The 24803-nt window shown below is 48.8% G+C and overlaps 1 protein-coding gene across 3 annotated transcripts in view; it reads left to right on the top strand.

Annotated features, from left to right (window-relative positions):
* LOC138567068 (polyamine-transporting ATPase 13A3-like) overlaps positions 1-24803 on the top strand; it is a 656189-nt gene that overhangs the window by 473385 nt on the left and 158001 nt on the right. For 2 of the 3 annotated variants that reach the window (XM_069644921.1, XM_069644914.1), the window contains 2 exons: positions 22880-23055; positions 23764-23898. In XM_069644921.1, coding sequence (XP_069501022.1) covers positions 22880-23055; positions 23764-23898 — 311 coding nt within the window. The remainder of the gene's footprint in view (positions 1-22879; positions 23056-23763; positions 23899-24803) is intronic. The other variant, XM_069644931.1, reaches the window with a different exon arrangement.

Below are 24803 nucleotides of genomic sequence, written 5' to 3'. Positions count from 1 at the left end.
ACCAATTAAAAACACATATACAAGACATCCTGTGTTGAATTAGTCACACTGTTGTTCTGCCCCAACTTGTTTCTATTCTTCGTTAGTTAGAACATTCTTCAGGGGGATACCCCATTCAACAACTGTTTTCCATCACATGGATGCTTGACTTAAATATTATGAAGTGGTATGTCATGCACTATGCAACTCAGACCTATAACATAAGTATGAACAAAGTAAATTGCCAGGTAGGAAGCACAGAACCCAATAGTACTTTTCTCATATCAATGACAGTGTGTTTTATTACCTAAATACCCCTTCCCTTTGAAACAGTACTGTTGAGGATTCACTTCAGCTGGTATATATTAGTTAATCTGTGGACAAATACAAAAAACAGAAATGGACTACATTTCCCAAAAGGGGTGCACCTCGGTGAACGGACCAGGTAAACCTAGATGGTACCCACCTACTCGTTTACTTGTGTAGACCATGGGGAATCCAATGGGAATATCTACATCCCCACACAGTTCGAAGATTATTAAAGAATTCCCTTGCCCTTAATTGAATAAGGAATACTGTGTCATCTTCGCTGTTAATACAGCTGCTACAAAAACAAATGCATATGAGTCACTACCCCGAATATAGACCTGTGTAATCCGGATAGGAAGCAATAGGTCTATGTGGAGCTAGAAAGTTAACATTAAAGTCACCAACCCACAGGAGCTGCACTCCATGGCTGCCCCTTTTAGCTGCTCGACCATTAATATGTTGCATTGTGCTGACACTGTCACATCATGCCTACAATAATTTGCCACTCTTCCCCAAACAATATCTAGTAAACCTGTTTTAGGTTTAAATTTTCCAAGTCATGCACGCGGTACAGTGGAAGATTTACAAAAGCAAGAAGCAAAGCTATTATCCATAACAATTGGGGTGGTTTATGTAAAAGTTGTTCGATGCACTTCCTGGTCACAGTATGGCGATGTTGTGAGTTACCATCTGGTCATTACAATGACAGGAGAACCAGTTTGAATGAAGATGGCGAGAGACGGTGCCCACTGGTGTGATCCCATGGTTGAAGAGGTTTGCATGTTGGGTTATAAATGGAGGTACTTAAAATAGTTTCTTTGAATGTACAAGGCTTCAATTCCCCTATGAAACGGAAGAATGTACTTTCAAAATTAACGGAATTGAAAGCTGATATAATGCTACTACAGGACACTCGTCTGTGAAAGGAGTGTTGGACACGGATGCCTCGTAGAGGGTATCCACCCCAACATTTTGAATTGCTCCAAAATGAGAACGCAGGAGTAACTACGTTGTTCTAAAATGTAAGATGTTTGGGGAGATTTATAGGTCTTCATGTAGGCTTTGGAAGGTATTTGTCCTTGTTCTCAATATATGGCCCCAATCAGTAGCTGGAGGAATTTTATGCTCAGTTTCAGGTCCGTTTCTGAACTGTCTTTCTACTAGTAACCAATCACTGGTCTCTGGGTACTGCCCCCAGCCAATGACTGCCCTCTACCTAAGCCCCTCCTCTGGCAGCCATCTTCAGATTTTTACCGCACGTTCAAGTGTTGGGAGTCCTCGTGCTATAGCTCTAAAGCTTTTACTGCGTTTTGCGATTTTTCAAAGAGTTTAAATCTTATTTTTTCGGTCAATCGAGCCTCAAGCTCCACCGTTTCTACTTCCAATCAACGGGGACCCGGTTCTGAATTTTCTACGCCCTTCAAGGGCGAAGTTTTCGTCGAGGTTTGCTTCTTGGAGGATTCTAGGAGATCTTTGAGGCCTACCCCGCGTGGACATGGCCCAGGACAAAGGAAACGCGACACTCGGATCCTGTTCAGGAGCTGCCCTGGATGCGGATTGCAGAATGTCTTCAAGGAGGACGAGCATTCTAGATGCCTCTACTGCCTTCACAAAGACAAAACGTACATTGCCAAGGACTGTGCGTTTTGCAGAACATGTCGGAACGGACTATGAAGGATCGGCGTATCCGCCTCACCAACTGGCTGGAAGGGAAGAGCCCAACAGTAGGTGAGAAGACGAAGAAGTCCGAGCTGTCTTCTAAGACCTTTGAGGGTGCTCCGGCGACGGGGGCCCAACAAAAGGCAAAGCACTGCGAGTCCGCGGACACCAGGAGCGCCGATCCGTCGGGCTCCTTGGTTGCCAGGCAGGGCGCACTTTCACCGACGCAATCAACCACAAGCCAACGCTCTGGCTCGGGGAAGAGGAAATCTGAGAACACGGGTAAGCTTCGGCAGAAGTCCCGGTCGATCCCGACGGAGACAGCCGAGGGGAGCGAGGCGGTGACCCTCCCCCCGAGGTGAAGGCCTTAAGCACGTCCAAAGTCGTGAAGGCCTTGATTCACCCGGCTAAGGCCTCTATCGAGGGAATCCTCTTTTCAGCCCATCGATAAGACCCCTGTGAAAACCCTGGTGGAAAAAGATGGGGGGAGTGGGGCAGTGGCCATCACGGACACAGATACAGCCTCTGAAGAGGAGTTGGCTGGAGTCGCGAAGATCCTGAACAAGAAGTTGGAGGAGGTCCGGTCCCACGGGAGGGATTCCGACGAGGCGGACGAAGAAAGCGATGGTAGAGGCGGAGGATTCCACTCCCCAAAGGTTGCGCCCATCTCAGCCGATACCTGGGCCACAGGACAACTCGGGAGCAATCTTGATGGCGATCCAGGCCTTGTGTACGGAGATAGACAAGGTTGCCCTTACCCCCAACGGACGATCCAGCGGAGCCTGGACTGTCGGGAAGCCCTCCAAGCAAGCAGAGAAGAATTCATCCCCCCTGCCCTTCCAGCGTTCACGGCCTTCGAGCCTTCGTCTCCTTCCCCTGACCCGAGGGATGATACGGGAACAGAGACGGCCACGACGGGTACGGATGATGACGGTGGTGACGACGGGATGGGCCTTCCATCATCACCTCCTCGGGCCTCCCCGCCCGACGAAATTGGCTCCTTCCACGCCATGATCGCCAGGGCATCCAAGCTCTTCCAGCTTTGCCCCGAAGAACAGAAGAAGGAAGGTTTCCTCCATCCATGGCGTGAGGCCAAAAGGAAGACGGTCCTCTCGGTTCCATTGCTTGACGACATCTGGGACGAAGGGCTGTCGCTCCTGAAGAACCCATCCACGACTCCTGCCAAGAGACCGGTACGAGAAGTACCGGGTCCCGGATTCCACCCCCATGTGCCTTGGGGCGCAGCCGACTCCGGATTCCGTCATCTCAGCGGCAAACAAGAAGACTGCAGCGGGGCCACGGCTTCAACTTCGACCTCCCCGCCGGACGGCGAGGGGAAGAAACTGGACGCTATGGGACGACGAGTCATCTCGGCGGCGATGACGATTAAAGCGGCCAACACCCTCGCGATTGTGGCCTGCAACGACAGGGAGCTATGGTTCAAGATCGCTCCCTTGCTGGACTTCCTCCCGGACGACAAGAGGGCTGAGGCTCTGGAGATCCTAGAGGAAGGCGAGGTGGCGTCGGACCATGCCATAACGGTTGCCACGGACATTGCTGACACCGGCTTCCGCCAGATGGGCAACAGTGTTTGCCTTCGCTGGCATGGTTGGCTCAAGGCAACCGATTTCTGCCAGGACGTGCAGACCAGAGTTCTGGACATTCCTTTCGACGCGAACAACCTGTTTGGCAAGACTGCGCACGAGTCACTGCAGGCCATCAAGGCTGATGCGGAGACGGCGGATGCCTCCCTGGATGGATGGGGAGCGCACACCGGAGATCTCCATGCAAGAGGCCTTTGGCTCCCGGAGGAGAGGTCACTCCACATCAATGTCCTGGAGCTCCGAGCCGTGTTCTGGGCCCGCAGCTCGTTCCTTCCGTCCCCCAAGGGCAAGGTGGTGAGGATCTTCACAGACAACACCACCACGATGTTCTACATCCGGAAGCAGGGAGGCACCAGATCGCCAGCCCTATCCAAGGAGGCTCAGGATCTGTGGCACTGGGCTGTCGCCCAGGGGATGTTTCTGGTACACTTCCACCTGGCAGGAATAAAGAACACCATCGCCGACTCACTCAGCAGGGAGCTGCGCTTGTGCCACGAGTGGGAACTGCAGCAGGATCTAGTGGATCTGCTATTCCAACGATGGGGCAATCCCCAGATCGACCTATTCGTGACCGCGACGAACACCAAGTGGCGGAGGTTCGCCAGCAGGTTTCCCCAGCCGGGAGCATGGACAATGCCTTCTCATTCCCCTGGGATGGCCTGTTTCTGTATGCGTTCCCACCGTTGCCGTTGCGACTCATCAATCAACTCAGACGGTCCCGGTGCAGGATGATCCTCGTCGCACCAGCGTGGCTGAGGCAGATCTGGTTCTCAGACCTTCTGGACATGTCCGCATTCCCCCACCCCCCCCCACCCCCGCGGTCAAACTGCCGACGGACGCGGATCTCCTCGCCAGAGAAGGAGGCGCCATCCTCCACCACAACCTAGGGTCGCTGAACTTGCAGGCCTGGCTCCTGCAGCACTAGAGTTTGGAGGGTACGATATCCCGGCAGACTGCAAGGAGGTGCTTGCAAAGGCCAGGGCGTCAACTCTCAAGTGCTAGGGACACAAATGGAAGAGGTTCTCTGTCTGGTGCCGTGCGCAGTAGATTAACCCTCTGCGGATTACGGCCCCTCAGGTGCTGCCGTACCTACTGTCGCTGGCCAAGTAGGGGCTAGCTCATGCCTCCATCAAGATACATCTAGCAGCGATTTCCCGCTACACCAGAACCCCGGGGCGATCATCTCTGCGGTCTCATCGCCTGGTGAAGGAGTTTATGAAGGGACTGTTCCGATAGGTTCCGCCGGTGAAGGCTCCGGCCCCGGCGTGGGAGCTCAACGTGGTGCTGAGCAGGCTCATTGGGCCGCCATTCGAGCCTCTGCATTCGGCACCGTTGAAGTTCCTATCGTGGAAGACTGCATTTCTTGTGGCCATCACCTCTGCACGACGAGTGGGAGAGATCCAGGCCCTCTCCTGTAAACCTCCATACCTGACTTTGAGGGTGGTGCTGAGGACGCACCCCTCCTTCATGCCCAAGGTGCCGTCGGACTTCCATCTCAACGAGCCCTTGGTGTTTTGTTCCTTCATCGCCGGCAGAGAGGACTTTGCACTCGCTGGATGTAGCTAGAGCGCTGAAGTTCTACGTGGACCGCACGAAGAGCCTTCATCACAACTGTTTGTAAACTTTGGACCTGTGAACCAAGGGAAGGCCCTCTCGAAGGCTTCCATTTCCAAATGGTCTCTGGCTGCATCATACACTGTCACCAGTTGGCAAACCGACAATTGCCCGGCCGTCCGAGAGCCCATTCGACCAGACCGATCGCTGCTACCACGGCGTTCTTGTCTGGTGTACCCCTGCTGGACATCTGCAGGTCTGCTACGTGGAGGTCGACGCACACCTTCACGAGATTCTACTGCGTCGACCGGGATTCCAGGGAGGAGTCCAGGGTCAGCCAGGCAGTGCTGCGCAACCTGTTCGCCTGAAGGTGGGCCTGGTGAGGAGGTAAGAGTTGCTTAATGTTGAGATGATGAAATGCTTAATGTTGAGCCTTGCCACCTCCCATGGTTGTGCATGTGTGTACTACTATGTATTCTTATATTCATGAGCATGTGAATCCATGCCAGACCCCATGCTGGAGAAGGAACCAGTTACATACCTGTAACTGTTCTTCTCCAGCATGGGTCTGGCATGCATTCCCATGCGAACCCACCCTCCTACCCCTCTGCGGCTTTTCTCTTGGTCCTACTGCCACTTTACGGGCTACCAAATCTGAAGAAGGCTGCCAGAGGAGGAGCTTAGGTAGAGGGCAGTCATTGGCTGGGGGCAGTATGACCCAGAGACCAGTGATTCGTTTCTGAACTGTCTTTCTATTAGTAACCAAACTGAAACTGATTTTTTCTTTACCGAGGATTCCCAGCCTGATGACAGGGAATATTCATGAGCATGTGAATCCATGCCAGACCCCTGCTGGAGAACAACAGTTACAGGTAAGTAACTTGTTCCATCTCGGTCCTTCTTGCCTTCTATCTCAGCTTCTACTATAGAATTTGTTGTAACCTCAGACCATGCCCCTATTATGATGCAGATTGATACTTATACATCCCAATCAAGGAAATAATGACTATTGGCATTCTATTTTCAATAAAATACACTAAGGGATACTCCAGTTGCAACGAATTGGGAAGCTTTTAAACCCACATTGAGGGGTGAACTCATTATCTTGGCGTCAGCGCAGAAAAAGATGTTAATGGCACAAAGATCAGAAGTGGGAAAAAGGGTGCAGGAATTAGATTTACAATATAAGAGGGGTGGTTCACAGAGGGTGTTTTTACAAACAGCTAGGGCTGAATTAAAAGCATTGTGGATGGACATTTCTCATAAGCTCTTGAAAACCAAACCATTTTGTTTTAGTGCCTCTAATAAAGCCTTGCAGGTATTGGCATATAAGCTGAAGTCTCATAGCGAAAATACAATAGCTGGACTTTGTGATGAAGGGTGACAAGTGCATGAGGACGAACCCAATAAGATAGGCATCCTCACTCGTTATTACTCTGAATTATTTTGGGCTGACAGACTAGATATTACAGTTCAACAGGATTTTGTCCGTGAAGCACATCTTCCGAGAATGTGATTTGGATAGGGCTAGCTTGGAAGACCCGATAACAGTAGAGGAGATTTCGCAAGTGACAGGATCGCTCTCTAATAATAAAACACCAGGCCCAGACAGATTCTCTGTCCTATTTTATAAGAGGTTTGCAAATCTGATAATAACAGTGAGCCTCTCTTCTTAAGGTTTGTAGACACATGAGGTATTACTTCTACGATGGGCAAATCTATGTTGGAGCTTCTAGGGATGCAACAAGTAGTGCCTCTTATACACCGATTGCAGACCTTATTTATGATGCCCACATTTATTAAAAAAATCTTGACTGTTAGGTAGGCATTCATCCAGATATCATACAGAGGGATCAGACTGGGTTTATTCCCGGTAGATGGTCTCAAGATGGGCTCCAGATAACATTTGTAGGGCAATCGATATGATTGACTGGGCGCGATCTATATCTCTAGTGCTGTTTTGAGTTGACGCTGACAATTCTTTCGACAGAATTGACTTGGCCCTCTCAGGTGGTGCTCCATGGGTTTGGCTTTGGAATCGAGCTGAATGGGACGTTCTCTGACGCACTTCCTTTGTGCAGGGGGATATGTCAGGGGTGCCCATTATCACTCTTGTTCCAATCAATGGAGCCACTAGCATGCAAATTCCGCTCATTGGAATCTATTGAGTATTTGAAATAGCTGGCAACCACCATAAGGTGGTTTTATATGCTGATGAGCTCCTTTTTTTTTTTTTATACATAATTCGGATGCCACACTACAGAATATAGTATCCCTGCTGGAAACTTGTCACAGGAGCCTCCGGTTTTAAAATAAACTATAGCAAACCGAGCATACTTAATATATCGGAACAACCCCATATAGTGACGAGATTGAAGCAAGAGGGCTGAACAATACCAGAAACACTGGATAACAATCTGTAGCGGGGAGTCCTTTTACATGACTAGTGTTGCCATCCCCCTACAGCTCAGCGGAAAACCGCACGGCTGCTTCCATCCATTAACTAGGGCAATGATGGTACACTGGGATAAGGCGGTGAGGAAATACAATATGACCACCTTCCCATCCCCCCTGCAAGGAAGATTTCTTTGTTTTGCAAAGTTTTTAATGCATGCTGATTCAAACCCCCACATACATATATGGCTAGATGGGAGTAGGACAATGGTTTCTCGATTGATGAGATGGCATGGTTCAACATATGGTCTAGGGCTGCAAAGTCATCTAGCTGTGTATAATTAAAGGGGAGTGGTTATAATATAATTTCTGAGGCTTGTGGAATCTGCTTAGATCACATGCTGTGCATAGGCCGACATCTAGTGGAAGCTGCGGAGTATTACAGTTTGTTTTTCGAAACTGGAAAATGGGCGTCGACACAGGCGTGCCAGTAATACTATCCCTAGTGTGACGTCCACCGTACCCAAGATCCCTCACGCGTCTGGGATCCTCAGATTGTTTTTTTCCGCCATACTGGTCGGAAGCATCTTGCGGAGTCCCCTGGCCTTAGCCATACTTTTACTAATTATAGAAATTAAAAAATATTTATTGACATCCTTCCCCACCCCAACGTCGACCCTCGACGACGGCTGGAGAAGACATCGACCGTCGGCTGCTGCACGACGGATCTGGGCCTAGGAAGGCCGCTGGCCTCGGCCCTGCAAGTAGGGAGAGTGGGGGGTGGTACATACTCTTCACTCTTGATATATAGGTACACCTTATATATTTCCTACACTTACCAGCCCGCTGCCTCAAGGTGCGTATGGAGGGTACCCCTTTCCAATTCTGCCCCAAGTGCAACCGCAAATACCCTTGGGTCGACAGGCACGCCACGTGCAATCTCTGCTTGCCGAGGGACCACCCCGAAGCGAACTGCAGAGCGTGTAGTAGGTTTAAGCCTAAGACACTTAAGGACCGTTCGACAAAGCGTTGGGCCCACCACGCCAGGCAGGCGGCCATGGCAGCGGAGGGCGCCTTCAGCGATGGCAGCGACGCCGTACTTTCGGACGGCGAGGGCATTACGGCGTCGAAAGACTGCCGAGCGCAGGTCCCCGACCACGGAAGGTTGTCCGGCAGGGCGGCTATGGGGAAGACCCCCGGCGACGCAAGCGCTACACACCCTACACACACTAAGCACACTAAGTCCAACCGAACCTCGTCGACTTCTCGGAAAGAGGCACAGATAAAACGGTCCGACTCGGTGTCCTCTGGGCGCTCTCGATCGAGATCGCCTCATGACGCAAGGCAATCATCCACTCTTGCCAAGAGTGCCTCGCTCCCTAGATTAACGGAAGTTCGATCGTCGGAAGACGAAGACGACTTCCACCCCCAGGCCGCACTCCAGGAGACCGAGGCCGCAGTTAACACCAGCGAGGCCCCACGCTCGAAACAAGATACCTCTCCAGACCCTCGACGCCAGGCGTCGAAAGCCTCTGGGGCCTCCAAGGGGCAGGGAAAACATTTTTCCACGCACAGGGAGGGGGGGAAACAGCGGAAAGCACAGCCTTCCACTCCTGTAAGACCATCCTTCCTCCCTAAGCAGTCAGACAAACATAAATCTACTGGGACTTCATCTTCCAGCAAGGGTACCCTTGATAAGTCCTCTAAGTTGCCTACTAAAGTCATACCCTGTTCCAAGGAATGGTCCAGTGAAGACATAGACAGGGTCATGTCAAGGATGTCTTCCTTAGCTGATTTTTATGACAAAAACCCAGAACATTTCCTTTCGTATGACCCTCAAGGGGCCACACCCTCAGGCTCCTCTGATCCTATCCCCCTAAGTAAAAAGGCCCGGTTCGAAAGACCTGAACCCTTCGAGGTGCAGCCTTACTCTACTCCATACTCTACTCCACACCCCAGTTACCAAGGACAGCCTTTCCCTGAAGGGGACCAGGAGTTTACAATTATGGAGGAACAAACCGGGACTGAATACTATGCGGATGATGAGGACCTGGAGGAGGTAGAAGATGAACAGGAAATTTACAGAGTAGATTCCCCGGTAGAGAGCGAAGCCCCAGTTACCGACTCGCCAGTTGATAACCAGCCCCTCCTTAATGAAGTTCTCGCTCGCGCAGCAGAACATTTTCACATCGACACCCACGGTGTACAGGAGGAAAGGGACTTCGCAGAAGAGTTGGTGGGAGAGAGGAGGCCGGTCGCTCAGACCATCCCTATCCTTAAATCCATCCAACGTAGAATAGATCCATCCCTGGTGAATCCTAACCTCACCAGAGCCGTCAACCCCAGAGTCGAAAAACTTTTTCGGGCAGCCCAGTCTGACCCTCTTTATATAAGAGGACATCTTAAACCAGACTCCCTAGTGGTTACCAACACTCGGAAGAGGGCTGGGACACCCTTATCGTCGTCAGAAGCTCCTCCCAACAAGGAGAGCAAAAGACTATACGGGTTTGGCAGGAAGGTAGCCTCAACGTCCGCCTACCAAGCAAGGATTGCAAACTCCACCACCCTGTTGGCAAGTTACAACTGCCATCAATGGGAAGAAGTCGCGGCGCTCATAGCCTCTGCTCCTGAACCGTTAAAGGGCCAGTTGGCTCGGATCTCGGCAGAAGGGAGAGCCGTGTCTGGTTGCATATTAAAAGCAACTTTCGACGCCGCGGACAACGCAGGAAGATTGATAGCAGAAGGTACTGTTATCAAAAGACATGCGTGGTTACGGCAGTCGGGGTTCAAAACAGAAACCCAGGCTTCATTAATAGACAAGCCGCTGGAACCCGATCTATTGTTTGGGAAAGCGGTCGAAGACGCACTTAAGAATGCCAAGGACGAGTACGAGACCCTCAAATCCCTTGGCCAGCTTACCAACAAACCCCCTAACCAGAGGGGGAACAGTAATTTTCGTCGCCCACGCGGCCAAAATTCACAAAGAGGCAACTATGCCCAAGGACAGGGTACACAATGGAACAACAACCAGCAGTCTACCCAGAGATACGGCAGGGGTAACAAGAGAGGTCGTGGAAGAGGCAGAGGCAGCCCCAACAAGGGAGGTGGCACGCCTCCACCAAAGCAGTGACGCTCAGTTCAGGGTCCCTTCTCACGCAACCCCAGTAGGGGGACGCATTTCCAACTTCTCCCAGGCTTGGGAAGGGATCACCTCAGACAGATGGGTGCTGTCAACAGTGTCCACAGGATATTGTATAGAATTACTGCAGCGTCCCCGGAACCACCCTCCACGACAAAGAATACACTCCTTAGAACATCAGAAGATCCTTCTCGAGGAGATCGCCATTCTGCTAGAAAAGGACGCGATAGAACTCGTCCCAGGACACCAGGTAAACAAGGGTATCTATTCAACTTACTTCCTTGTGCCAAAGAAAGATTTGAGAATGCGCCCAGTATTGGACTTACGGCCTGCCAACAAGTATGTCAAGCCCCAAAAATTCCTTATGACCACGCTACAAGAGGTAATCCCCCTCCTAAGAAGGGGGGATTACATGGCAACCTTGGATATGAAAGATGCTTATTTTCATATTTCCATGCTCCCAGCGCACACAAAATACTTGCGCTTCAAAGTGGACAGTCGCCACTACCAATTCAAGGTACTGCCCTTCGGGATAGCTTCAGCACCAAGGGTATTCACCAAGGTACTGGCGGTGGCGGCTGCACACCTACGCAGGGAGGCAATCCCAGTGTACCCTTATCTGGACGACTGGCTCATAACGGGGGAAACCCCAGGAATTTGCAAGTCAAACATTCAGAGGACTATCGACCTCCTCCACGAATTAGGCTTCTCTATCAATGAGAAGAAGTCAAGTCTAGTGCCAAACACCTCAAAACAGTTCCTAGGAGCAATCCTAGATACTCAAAAAGGGTTGACCTTCCCTTCGGAAGAGAGAACTCGGAATATACTACTGCAAATTCCACATTATCAGCCAGGTCAACAAATAACGGTACGCAAAGCAATGCGGTTACTGGGCATGATGGCGTCATGCATTTACCTGGTCCCCCACGCGCGTCTGCGCATGCGTCCCATGCAGGAATGGTTGGCGAAACAGTGGTCTCAGGCAAGTGGTCAGTGGGACGATCTAGTGGTCGTTTCGCCAACACTCGTACAGAGCTTACACTGGTGGACAAGAGAGAATCTTGCAAGGGGAAAACCCTTTTACGATCCCGAAGTACAGGCAGTGGTGACTACAGATGCATGCCTGACTGGGTGGGGAGCTCACCATCTCCACCACACAGCTCAGGGTCTCTGGTCTCACTCAGTAGCCAAGAACCACATCAACCTGCTAGAGCTTCTGGCAGTATTCCGAGCGCTTCGGGCGTTCGAGCCCCTTCTGCTAAACTTGTCGGTGCAGATCCGGACGGACAGCACGACAGCCATGTTCTATCTGAACAAACAAGGAGGGACTCGTTCGCCAAATCTGTCCAAGCTTGCCCAGAAAATCTGGATATGGGCACTCAGACGGAACATCTTCCTGTCATCACATGTTCCAGGGGAGCTCAATTCCCTAGCGGATGCCCTAAGCAGAGACTCCCTCCCAGAAGAACACGAATGGGTCCTTCACAGAGATATCGTAGAAGATCTCTTCTCTCAGTGGGGTTTCCCCACTATAGACCTATTCGCCACAAGCGAAAACGAACAATGCCCAGGATTTGCATCCAGGTTCCCCCAGCCAGACTCCCAAGGGAACGCCCTGTGGATGAACTGGTCAGGGATGTTTGCGTACGCTTTTCCACCAACTCCTCATCAGGAAGGTGGTGTACAAGATGAACAAGGAATCGATGACGCTCATCCTAGTTGCTCCCATGTGGGCGAGACAACCATGGTTTCCACACCTACGCAGGATGGCGGTGTGCGAGCCCATCAAACTCCCAGCCTGGTACAACCTACTGTCCCAGCAACAAGGTCAAACAGTGCACCAGGAACCCAACTCAATGAACCTGGCAGCATGGCTCCTGAGGTCATAGAGTTTGGCCATCTCAATTTACCACAAAGGTGTATGGACATCCTAAAAGAATCCAGGAAACCAAACACAAGGCACTGTTACTTTGACAAGTGGAAGAGATTCGTTATTTGGTGCCAAAATAAACAAATCAACCCAGTTGATTGCACTCCTTCCAACGTTGTAACATACATGCTCCACCTGCTGGACGCAGGTTTGGTTTTTAACTCTCTGAAAGTACACCTGGCAGCCCTCTCGGCTTACACCACATCCCATAACAAAGTATCGTGGTGGAAAGTACCAGTAGTTAAAGCCTTCATGGAAGGAGTAAAGAGACTTCACCCTCCTATTTCGAACCCACCGCCAGGATGGGACCTCAATGTGGTGCTAGCTAAGCTCATGGGCCCCCCTTTCGAACCCATGCATAAAAGTAGTCTCAAACACCTGACTTATAAAACGGCCTTCTTAGTAGCCATTACCTCTATAAGAAGGGTCAGTGAAATTCAGGCTCTGTCAGTGCAGGATCCTTTCGTTACTATCCACAAAGACAAACTGGTTTTACGCACACACCCTAGGTTCTCACCTAAATTTATATCTAAATTCCATGTAAACCAGTCCATCGAGCTTCCGGCTTTCTTCCAGAACCCGCAAAGCTCAGCTGAGGTGAAACTACACACCCTTGATGTGCGTAGGGCGGTCCTCTACTATGTAAATAAAACCAGACCGCTAAGGAAAACAGATCAACTGTTTGTCTCCGTAGCTACAGGCAGAGAGGGGGATCGCGTCTCTAAAGGCGCGATCTCGAAGTGGATTATCAACTGTATACAGCTGTGTTACTCTCTTTCTGAAAAAACTCTGCCTTTTACGCCAAGGGCCCATTCTACTAGAGGCATTGGGGCCACTCTGGCTTTCATTGCAAATGTTCCCCTCGACACCATTTGCAAAGCAGCTACTTGGAGCTCTATTCACACTTTTACTCAGCATTACTGCATTGACACTCATTCCAAGACAGATACACAAGTGGGACAAGCGGTTCTAAGACACCTGTTTGCTCATGACCCTTCTCACATCCCACCTCCTTCTTCTGGTACTGCTCGCTAATCTATGCACAGCATGTGATCTAAGCAGATTCCACAAGCCTCAGAAGGGATACATTACTCACCGTAATCGTATTTCTGATGCTTGTATCTGCTTAGATTCACATGCGACCCACCCTTCCTCCCCTCCGAGAGAAGGCGCATGATTGCTTGTAGTCTTACCTTTCTGTCTATCTGCTTGGATTATCTGTACTCGCGCTACTCCTCATGCTTCCTCATGTCAGAAAAAATACAATCTGAGGATCCCAGACGCGTGAGGGATCTTGGGTACGGTGGATGTCACACTAGGGATAGTATTACTGGCACGCCTGTGTCGACGCCCATTTTCGAGTTTCGAAAAACAAACTGTAATACTCCGCAGCTTCCACTAGATGTCGGCCTATGCACAGCATGTGAATCTAAGCAGATACAAGCATCAGAAATACGATTACGGTGAGTAATGTATCCCATATAGATAGTATCTCGCCCCAAAGTGGCTTCCTAAGATTAAGCCAAGGATTCCTTCTATGTTAGAGGTGAGCTCAGACTCCGGGATCACCTTTCCATGTTTCTTATGCAACAGTATTGGAAATAGGTGCTTGCTGAAATAAAGCTAATCAATGGGGTGGACTTACCACTAGACCCAATGGTGGTTCTATTGAGTGATGAAGATCTGGGGCGTCAATATAAATTGATGGCGGAGAATTCCAAACTGACTAGTCATTTCTTGGTGTCCGTTCGCCCGTAATTGGGAAATGGCAAACCCACCGGATATAATGGAGTAGTGGTGAAAATTATGGTTTGTTACTGCAATGTGTAAAAATAGAAGGCTCTCCAGGGTGACCTACCAAAATATTTGGAGGAATGGGGACTGTTTGTTCACCTTATTAGCCAGCATGGTTATCCAGGGGTGCAGCATAAACCTCAATGTGCAGTTTTTCGAGTTATTTGTTGAGGTGTAACCTTGGTTTTATACTTTGGTTTGTTCAGCGAAAAGATGGTCATTCAATTTGAAATGGATTTGTAAATGGATAGGAATTTGTTTTATTCTATCACTCAACAGTATGTCACATGGTCAGTGTACCTGTGTAGATCACTGTGTTTAATAAAATGTGAATGAGAACAAAATAATGTCGCTCATAAAGCCTTCAGGTTTTAAATTATTTGAAGACTTAAGAAAAATATCACTTATCTCTACTGCGTTTCGTTCATGCATTGGCATAAAAAACGGAGTTCTGATTGTGGAGCGTATCAGTCGATGACCCTGAAATGTCTTCCAAATTGGCGCCTGGTTTCTAAATCTCGAGTACCACCACAAAGAGAAAATCTGCTTATGATTGAAAGATCCCCAGAAAGCCCTACGAAAAGGGCAAAGAAATGAGTAAAACATTGCACTCGAGAAGCAAATCTCATCTTTTATCTTCTATGAAAAGGCACCATGGGTAGTCCTCATAGACTGGTTCCTCGTCCAAGAGCCAGCAGGTATACTTCCCATCTAAGTCTGCTCCTGCAGAACAATGGAAACATTTCAGATTAAAGATAAATATTTTCCATCCGGCTGTCAGAACAGTTTCGACTATGGAACCGAGGAAAAAATCAGAACCCACAACAGCCATCATGGACACCGAAAAACATTGTTCTGGCGTGGCATAGGACCCGTGTTCAGCACCTTCCTCAAAGGTCGTCTGAGCAGTATCAACAGCCGCTGTTCCCTAGTCATCCCGCAAACTCATCAGCATCCACTTTAAAGGACCAATCGGCACCAAGGATGGAGTTGACTTCGAGATATACTCTGTATTAAATGTCTGATTTCTTTTATTTTTTTAATTTAATCAACTCCTTTCTTTTTTTGACAAAGGGATCAGATACCTTTTTAGGTTTTTAACCTTTTCGAGGAGTACTATCTGACCCTCCCAAGGAGTTGAGCATGGCAGACTTGACTGCTGATTTATGGTATGCTGCCGGGCTCGACAATCCTCCAGGGGTAGATTTTATGCAAGCAACCCCTTGTGCTCAACTGAATGTCTCATATATAGCAGGGTTATGACATGGGTATCGGAAGCCTAGGGTTGGTTTGCAGCAACTAAACTAGTCACAAAATGATTTAAGACTTTCTTGACAAGCGACCAACTAGGGGACCAGGTTTACAGTTCCAAGGATTTAACAAAGAAATGTAGGCCAGTATTGACAGACCCAAGGGTTGTTGAACCTTACTATTTCATTTTATTGTTTAAAGCACAAACCTAGCTTGAGAGCTTGTACAGCGGTGTGGGTAGCCAATGTATAGGCTGGCATCTTTTAACAGCAGTACATTACTGTGAGTTGCGGTGTGTGTCTGTAGGTGTCCATTGGAATTAGTCCTTGATCAAGTGTTGTTGGAAAAGGCTACATTTTGAGGGATTTGCCAATATTGGAGAATTGTGGGGGTATTCCGAGATGATACCAGGATAGAGTTCCAGGGGGTGGGAGCCTGACCAGAGAAGCATTGTTTGCAGGTCCTCTTTGCGGACGAGTTGTGATTAAATGCTGTTGGTCGATTTTAGAGCGCGAGGAGCGTGTGCCACCAGATGTGTGGAGCTTAACAGCCAGGGGAATTGGTGTGCTACTCGTGACTGCTTTGTAGACGATACATGCAATCTTTGACAGTACCCTAGCCCTGTGTTTGGTAGTGTGCTTACACTTCAGTGGATTGCATTCTCCCGCAGATTCCTCATCAGAAAGATGAACCCATTACAGCATCAATTTTCGACGGGGGGGTGTGGTATGGCTCCATCTGTCACGTCCTCTTGACTCAACTGCGCCACTAGTTGGCTCCGATGTGACGTTGGCCATATATATTATGCCACTACGCCCCATACCATCGGTTTTTTTTCTGCCTGCTTATTCCGAACGTTTCTCGTAAGAGAAAATGTCAATTTGGCAATTCGTCAATTTTGATAGACTTTTGTCGGTATGTTGGCCCCAAAGCCTTCAGAATTCAAGCGTTACTAGGGCTGCAACTCTACGATGGGGATCACCAAACTGCTTGGCATCTCCGTGTGGTGTCTAGGAAAAGATCACAATATCGAAGAATGCAGCTAGTGGCAGCAAATGATTCCAAAATCCCTTGGGGAATGATTGGCTAAATTGGTGCTCGGTTGGCCTATGTCGAAGTTCCTGGCTCGTTCAATAGCAGGTTTTTGGGACAAGAGAAGGAAGTCCCCATGCCTGAAAAGGAGGGCAGGTAAAATAAGAAGTTGAAGAAGCCATTCATCCTCCTCGTCCTCCCATTTAAAAAAAAAAAAGGCACCATCAATGAATGCAGGTACGTCTCGAATTCATTGGATGATAGTGGGAAGGTCTGCCCGGCCCGGGGCTTGCCGTAAAAGTGGGCAAATGCTCCAGATGTTTAAAACAGCTGCAGCAGGTACGACTCCGGTCTGAACGCTGCAGGTCAATACGGCACCAGTTTCACCTGGAGTTTCTGGAGCCAAGTTGACCGTTTGGTCCTATGCCCTCATGCTCGATGACGACCAGGAAACCGAGTCGAACATTCCTTTATCCCTGAATCCCGATCGACATTTTACAACTGAATGAGGTTGATTTACGATGAAGAGGACAGTGACTTTTTGCTTTGAGCCTATAGGCGGGGTGACAGAACATTTTTTTTTTTCTCTCTAAGCGGCTTTGCTTGCTCTAGCCTAAGGGCTAGATGACACAAGTGGGTTGAACACGTCACCCGATATAGATCTGCAACAGGCTGGCCCTTATGGTCACCCTAATATGCACAGTACAGAAAGACTGAGGAGAGGGTGGTAGAGGCCTTGTCTAGGCACACCAGCAAAACCCCTGTCTGCCTATGTTCTAGCAGACATCTTGGATAACAGACCGCAAACAGAAAGGCTATTGCCTTTTAATGCAGCCATATTGGGTCCCATTACAACATTGTGACTGAGGCCCTGCTCCACGCCAGCTGTGGATACAGCAACAAAATACAAGCCCGATGGGGGAAAGGGGGTGATTGACCTTTTATGTCTTCTCACCCCATGTCATAAGGCCTAGTGGTGCTAGCCGCTACAGTAAGTTCTAGGCCTGCCGCGTCTAGCTATAACCTGCCTACAGCGAGGGAATCCAAGAAGACTGATGCCCTGGCCAGTCACGGTTTAGGAAACTCGCCAAATGTCCAAGCAAAACATCTGGACATAGTTTTCGACGGGCGCACCTGTTCGGCCATATGGTCGATGAATCATTGGAGAAATTGCGGCAGCCTACAAAGCAATCTTTTGGCTTCTCCTCTAGGGAAAGAGGCTACAGGCAGTAAATTCTGTTTGGAAAGACGGCACAGCTCCTGCTCGCCGGGCAAGGGACACAGGTCTTTCTTGTGTCCCAGACTGGTTAGAGGGGCCTCTAGGGGCCAACAGACTGAAGGGGCGCCGGCACCCACTAAGCCACTTCACGTTCTCTCCACGTTTCTACAGTTTGAGGGAACATTTCCGAGCACTTGTTCTGGTGGAGTAGCAGATGACCTCTGATGCCTGGGCCTTGCAGCTCATCGAATGGGGGTACTGTCTGCCATTTTTAAGTGAACCTCCCGACAGACCACCCAACCCTCAACAACAACCAGAACTGGAGCCCCAGGAGGAACTTAGAGCCCTGTTACTGAAGGGTGCCATGGACAAGGTGCCATCCGAGCAGAGAGGATCAAGGTGGTACTCTTTAGTTTCTGGTACCCAAGAAAGGAGGAGGAATACGTCCCATCCTTGACCTCGGCAAACAAAGTTCCTGAGGAAAGACGCATTCAGGATGGTGACGTTGAAAGAAATTCTCCAGGCTCTGCAACTTCTGCAACTGGTTGGTGTTGCTGGACCTTCAGGAATATTTTCTTGTGCCAATTCATCGGTGGCACAGGTGATACCCGAGATTCGTCATCTGGGGCACTCATCAATTCAAGGTAATCCCTTTTTCTTAACCTCTGTGCCCAGGATTTTCACCAATCTGATGGCACTGGTGGCGGCGTGTCTTAGGAGATCCGGTGTTCACGAATTCCCATACCTGGAAGACTGGCTGAACCAAGGGAGGTTCCTGGAGGTATGTATTGACGCAGCTCAAGGAAACCTGCTCTATGCTTCACGTTTTGGCTTCTACCTAAATTTCAAGAAGTCCCACGTCACACCAGCACAGCTCCAGTTCATCGGAGCAGTCCTGGATACACGGGTTGGGAAGGTGCTGCAACTATGGTTCTGGTTGCTGGGGAACCGGAACTCTGCGGAGAACAGAGTAGACAGAGCACGGTCTCACACGAGTGTGAAGTGTGCCAGGAAGTTCTTGAGGATATCTTTGCTCAGTGGGGTACCCTGACAGCAGGACTTTGTATGAGAATGCACCACACTATGTTCGATGCATTTATTGGTATTGTTAGAGCCTTGAGAAAGACTGCGTTGGTCGAAACACGTGTCAGCTCAGAAACTGCTGGTTAAATATCATAAATAAAGATGACCATACATCAAAAACAATCACTGTTATTATGACAAGGGAATCTGTGCATGCTTTAAGCAACCCAACTCAGGAAAATATAATCTCCTGGGTGACTCGGGGCATAGTCACATCAGTTGCTTGCCACGTGCACTCCCTGAACATTCCATATTGTTTAGTTTAATTTTTATAAGCTGCCACCCGCCCATGGGCTTCAGAGCGCTGGACAAATAATACAGCAGTGGGGAGTGGTACTTTGACTGGTGAGACGCAGTATCCCCCTTCTTTAAACACCTTATCCCCATCCTACCATGTAGGATATTCCAAGAGACTGCCCCCCCCCCCCCTTTCTGACACAAACACTTCATAAAACACGAACGACAACGGACTAACACCAGAGCCGTTTACCTGACCTGTCCCGTCAGGCAATTGACCAGAATCACAGACACACCGAACGGCCCTTTCCCTTCCCCACAGGGATAAAAGGTAGAGCACGACGGCACACTATGAGCAAAGCAGACCGCACGACGTGAGAGCTAACTCAGCACGGCAGTTCAAAAGGAGGAAAAACAGGGCACAAGTCGAGAGGAGACCAAGGGGAGAAGTGACCTTGCCCTTATCAACTGAGCCCTGTGAAGCCTCAAGAGAAGGAATCGTAAAACCAGGAACAATGGTCTCCGTGTGTTGCAGCAGATGTCCACGATGTCTGGCGCCTCCTCCGCTGACCGCCAAGCCAGGGGAGCCGCATGGACCAATGGTACCGTCCTTGACTCTACAAACAAGAAAAGCAATTAATCACTGTCTCCTTGGCAGCCCCACATGTGTAAATGCTTTGGTTCGTTATATTGAGTTCAAGACTGTTTTACAAATTTTTCTTTCAAATTCTTTTTTATTGTTTTTGTTAACACACAAGTATATATGTCCATCTACTGTCTTGAGCAACTTGTGTGCAGTAAAACAAACTGTTTTTGCACGTGTGAACACATTTTCTTGCAAAATTTTCCTTTAAATGTAACCAAGTGATCAATTCTTCTCATGTGTACAGCTATCCTTGTTCTCCTCTTGTGTTCCAGGTTAACCTCCGTCTTGTGGGTGGCTGCCCCTTTAACTAAGCAATGCGAGCAGCCTCTTTTTTCTCTTCAAATGTAGCACCACAGTAAAGCACTGACTAGCTTATGCAAGAGTTGAACTTACATATTTAAAAATGCCTAATCAGGGAAAGTATCTGAAAAGCTAGGGCTTGGTGAAGAACAGATGCTAGGAAGATCCCAGAAAGAATGCCACAGTCCAGGTTAAATACCTTGGAAACAGCCGGTCAAAGTCCGTAAGATGAACTGTGGGTATGCTGAAAAGCCTGGAAAGCCCCAATTCCTCCCCGCTGGTAGTTAAAAGAATGCAGCCGACACCAGGGACACAGCAGAAACCAAGATGAGAGATCCATTGGATCTTCAAGACCAAGCAGCTCTAGGGACAGAGTAGCCAACCCAGATTTAGGTGCCAATGTGGAAATGTGCTTGAATGGAATCTGCAGAATCCGAAGACCATGGGGACCCTTGAGGGTGCGTATCTTGAATAATATGCCACGTGGGATCGCAGTGCAGATGGTTCCAGGAGAACTGAGGAACCCGCACTTGGTAAACATCAATGGCGCAGCAAATAAGCATGGAGCGTACACCAGCAAAAGCTGCCTCTTCATTAAGACAACAGTGGTGGCGACTAAGATTGCTCAGACAAGCGGATTTGGTGGGGTGTTAAGAGCCCACCAACCTTCCAAGCAGCTGCAAGTTACAAAATCAATGCTGCAACCCTGACAGTAAAATGTGGTGTGTGGTGGTAAAACGGCCTGGATAACAGTCCCGGGATAGAAGGCCTAACCCCAGCAGATGAGGACGACCGTAGCAAAACAAATATTTGGTTAGGACACCCATCAGCCAAAACCCCAAACTGGAGATATGCCCTGACCACTGCAATTTGACAGTTTGGCCAGCAGAGAGCCTAAAATGTAGCAGCAGAGGGAAATAGCGAGAAATCCTCTATCAGGTTAGCTAGCCTGCTTTCCCTCTAAAAATCCAGCAGCACAGAGCTTGGGAACAATTTCCCCTATATGTGCCTTTGCTCACGACCAGTCCTGTTAGAGGATTTAAACAAAGGTTTTGGCGGCCATCCAATCCGGTTCACTCAAAGTAACACCAATCACCTGGGCCCGCCCACACAGTAAGTGTAGTGGCCTGCCCTGAGCCAGGATCTGTGTTTAACCAGTTCAAACCACTATGGTGGCTGCCATTCTGGGCTCACAGACTGTTGGCAGCACTGCCTTTTTAGGCCTGCCCACTGGTTTCCCTGAACAAGCGAAGCCGCTAAAATAGAGAATATGATTTAAATAAAGCATTAATACCACAAAGACAACATTACATTGGGCTACTAATGTGGTAAATCGGCTAGCCCTAGTTGTGAAGTCGAAACTAAATATTAGCTGCCCCCAGCCTGCCACCTGCAACCAGTGTTTAAGCACTCCTAGACCTGGGAGGCTTATGGGTGACCCATGACCATATTCTCTAAAGGTGTAAAATGGGGATGTAGTAGCAGATGGACATCAGTAGAAATCGATAGAACCACCAAAACATTTTGGAAACCTCCCCAATAAGGGGAGGAGGCAAAAAGAAATAAATGGGATTCTGCCCTAACAGTTCCCCATTACTTCAATGGACACATGACTCATGCTTTCCAGGAGACTGACCTCCGCCTGCTGCATGGGAGGTCTTCAAGCTCTGTACTGGAGTGAGCCCAATACAACATTTCATAGGGAGAAGTTGACTCTCTGGACCCACCCTTTCTTTCCCCCTCTCCCCCGTCCCTCCCTCCAAGATCATTGTTTTTCCTCTGCGCCATCTTCACTCTTTCATCCTCCCAAACTAGTCTTTTGAGGCAAAGCACACACTACACGACTTGGATAGGCCAAGGATCCTCACATTTTACCTGGAGTGCACAATGCGATTCAAGTCCTCCGACAACTTCTTGATTTATAAGGGCCTCCACACCATGCCTCAAGGCTTCAAAACCGATTAATGCTTGCTGCTGGGCTTGCATTTTTATAAAATTCTGTAAGGCAACTTCCTGCATCTAAATTCTTGCATGTCCATTTTGTGCAAAAAAAGGCAGCATTTGTGGCTTTTCTGCTCAAGAGAAAACCTGTATGACAGTAGAGTTGGGCCGCCCTGCCTGTCTTCGACAGACATTGTTTTCATGGACACTTCCTCAATATCTGATTAACAGGTGGGACAGGCTTGTGCGCAAACATTTTGCAGTGTTATTGGTTGCATCCGCCCCTATAGATAAGGGTGTTTTACAATCTCACATTAGTAAGGAGGAAAGAGGATGTGACTTAGGCGTAAGTACAAGTTTCTTGCCAAAGTGACTAATCTATAATATACCTTTTAGTCCATGGCTAGCTTTCCTCCATATGCCCCTCCCTCCATGCCTGTCCACGCTGAAAGACTACGGTTAGGCGCAGAATGCTTGTGCAAGAGATGCCCATGTAGGGGGTGTCGCCCTCATCTTTTTTTTTTATGTTTACACTTTTTGCACATGGAGCAACACAGGTTCGATCCCCGTCCGGGCTCAGAAAGCTCTGGGTATTAAGCATGTTATAACATATCCTGTATCATATCAAACTCTAGTCCCGTCAACCTTCCCGGAAAGACACCCCTTTAGTGTGGAAGAAAGGGGAGTGTGGATTAGGCATACAGTAGACTCGTGTAACTTGTACCTTTTTATTGCATCCTAATTCTCTCACTGTAAAGCTTGATCAGAATTATTCAGCATCCCATAATACTTCTCTCCTCTCTTGCAGGAGATAACATGCTGACGGCGGTGTCTGTTGCCCGGGAGTGTGGCATGATTCCCACTCAGGGAAAGGTGATCATCACAGAGGCCCTTCCGCCCAGGGAGGGGCAACCTGCCACCATCCACTGGCAGTATGCCGACGAACTGCCCAGCACCAAGCTCATTGAGGCCAAGGACAAAGAGGTGAGATGAGAACTGTAACCTGGGATTGAGGAGGGTGGAAAGGATGGGAGTATGGTGAGTGTCCAGAGGGGACTGTGAGGAGGGGAAAAGGGATTACAGGGTAGGCTGAGAAAGATGGTTCTATGAGGACGACCCTGCAGTGGCAGAGTGCAAGGAGAGGATCCTCCAGGTAGGGGGTGGGCAGGGTATGGTTCGAAAAAGGCAGCAGTCCCCTCCTACGGAAAGTGTCAGTCGGGTTGAGAGTAAGATGTCCATTCACATGAGGGAGATGAAAAAGGATGGGCGTTAAGCGGAGGAGCCTGAGTGAGCAAGAATATGTGAAGGCTTGACCAGTGAAACCCCCATAGCATGCAACGTTTTCAGGTAAGGTTCCTTGAAGGAGGCAAAGCATATGGCCACAGGATTGATGCTTTTACAGGCTGACTTTAGTCTATGCCCTCTTCCCTCTGTGTATTATTGTCTCTACCAACCATTAATGTTCTCCTTAACTACTTGGTAAAGGGGAAAAGCCTGGTGGTGGAGGGTTGTAAGTAGAACGCATGGGGTGTGACGCTGGTAAGAGTTGATGGGTGGACGATAGTTGGGGGAGGGAGCACGGGGAAATGATTTTAGACGCAGATGTAAGATCAGGAAAGTCGCATCTTATTATGGTTGTCTGGTTACAAAAGCTACTGTTTCTAGATTGTCTTAATTGTCGTGTGATTTCAGCAGGGGGTTAAAATCTGTATGGAAGATGACCTGCCAAATGGCCCAACACCCGTCCCGGAGGTCAGCTATCATTTTGCTATTGGTGGAAAGTCCTTTTCCATCATTTCTGAGCACTTTCCGGATCTCTTGCCAAAGGTGAGTGCAGCTGTCGATGAAAATCTGTATCACATGGGGGGAGGGGGGTACAAGGTTTGCCCATCACTGTAGCGAAAGGAAGAGCAGCACCAATAAATGCTTTATCAAAGGGGGTAGCCCTCTGCGATTAGGCCTTGTTTGGCTTCATAAATTCTAGATAATTAACCAGTGCTACATGGTTATAAAAAATACTACATAGCTGAACATCAAAGGCTAATGATTAGTATCCATCAGTGGGATATCTCAGCTGTGGTCTCCCACAGAGTCATGTTAGCTATCACAATGAGAATGCAGGAGCATGCAAAGACAATGTCGGACACATTGTAAAATACTTCTTTACAATACTGAAAAACTAAACAGTACAGATCCTAAAATCTCAACGCTCTGTTAAATTCAAGCAAACAGATCAAGGACTCTCTGTGACCAAACGCAGCCTATTTGGGATGCTTAAGCTTTACATACAAGTTATGTTTGTGTACAATGCTCACTGAGCATCTAATCACCTGCTGACACTTTACACAAAGAACATGGCCCATTTAAAAAACCTTCAGCTTTCTGTGGCTCTTCTTCCAGGCTTATAAAAGGAATGGAGGTGCCTGAAGGTTATTGGAGTAGCATCATGGTGCAGCTCGAACATATTTGCTAGCAACATGGTCAAATACACTGCCAGCCCATGGTCGCATGCACACACAGTAGTACTTTTGATTCATATATAGGAGGTGCTGTCTCAGTTGCATTGACCATTATTGTTGTGTTTTATAGTTATTTCAAGCTGTTGTGGCGATTGATGCCCCCTTCACTGGGGCTGAAGTTGCTCCGGCCATCCTTTGCAAAACTGTCTCTTCTTAACAATTGCCACAAAAACACAGGGTGATATTAGTGGGAACAAATCCTGATTCTGTAGT

Source organism: Ambystoma mexicanum, chromosome 1p (genome assembly GCF_040938575.1).
Source record: "Ambystoma mexicanum isolate Mex_15411 chromosome 1p, UKY_AmexF1_1, whole genome shotgun sequence".
Lineage (NCBI taxonomy): Eukaryota > Metazoa > Chordata > Amphibia > Caudata > Ambystomatidae > Ambystoma > Ambystoma mexicanum.
The sequence above is the reverse complement of the archived record's forward strand: the minus strand, read 5'-3'. Positions and strand labels throughout refer to the sequence as shown.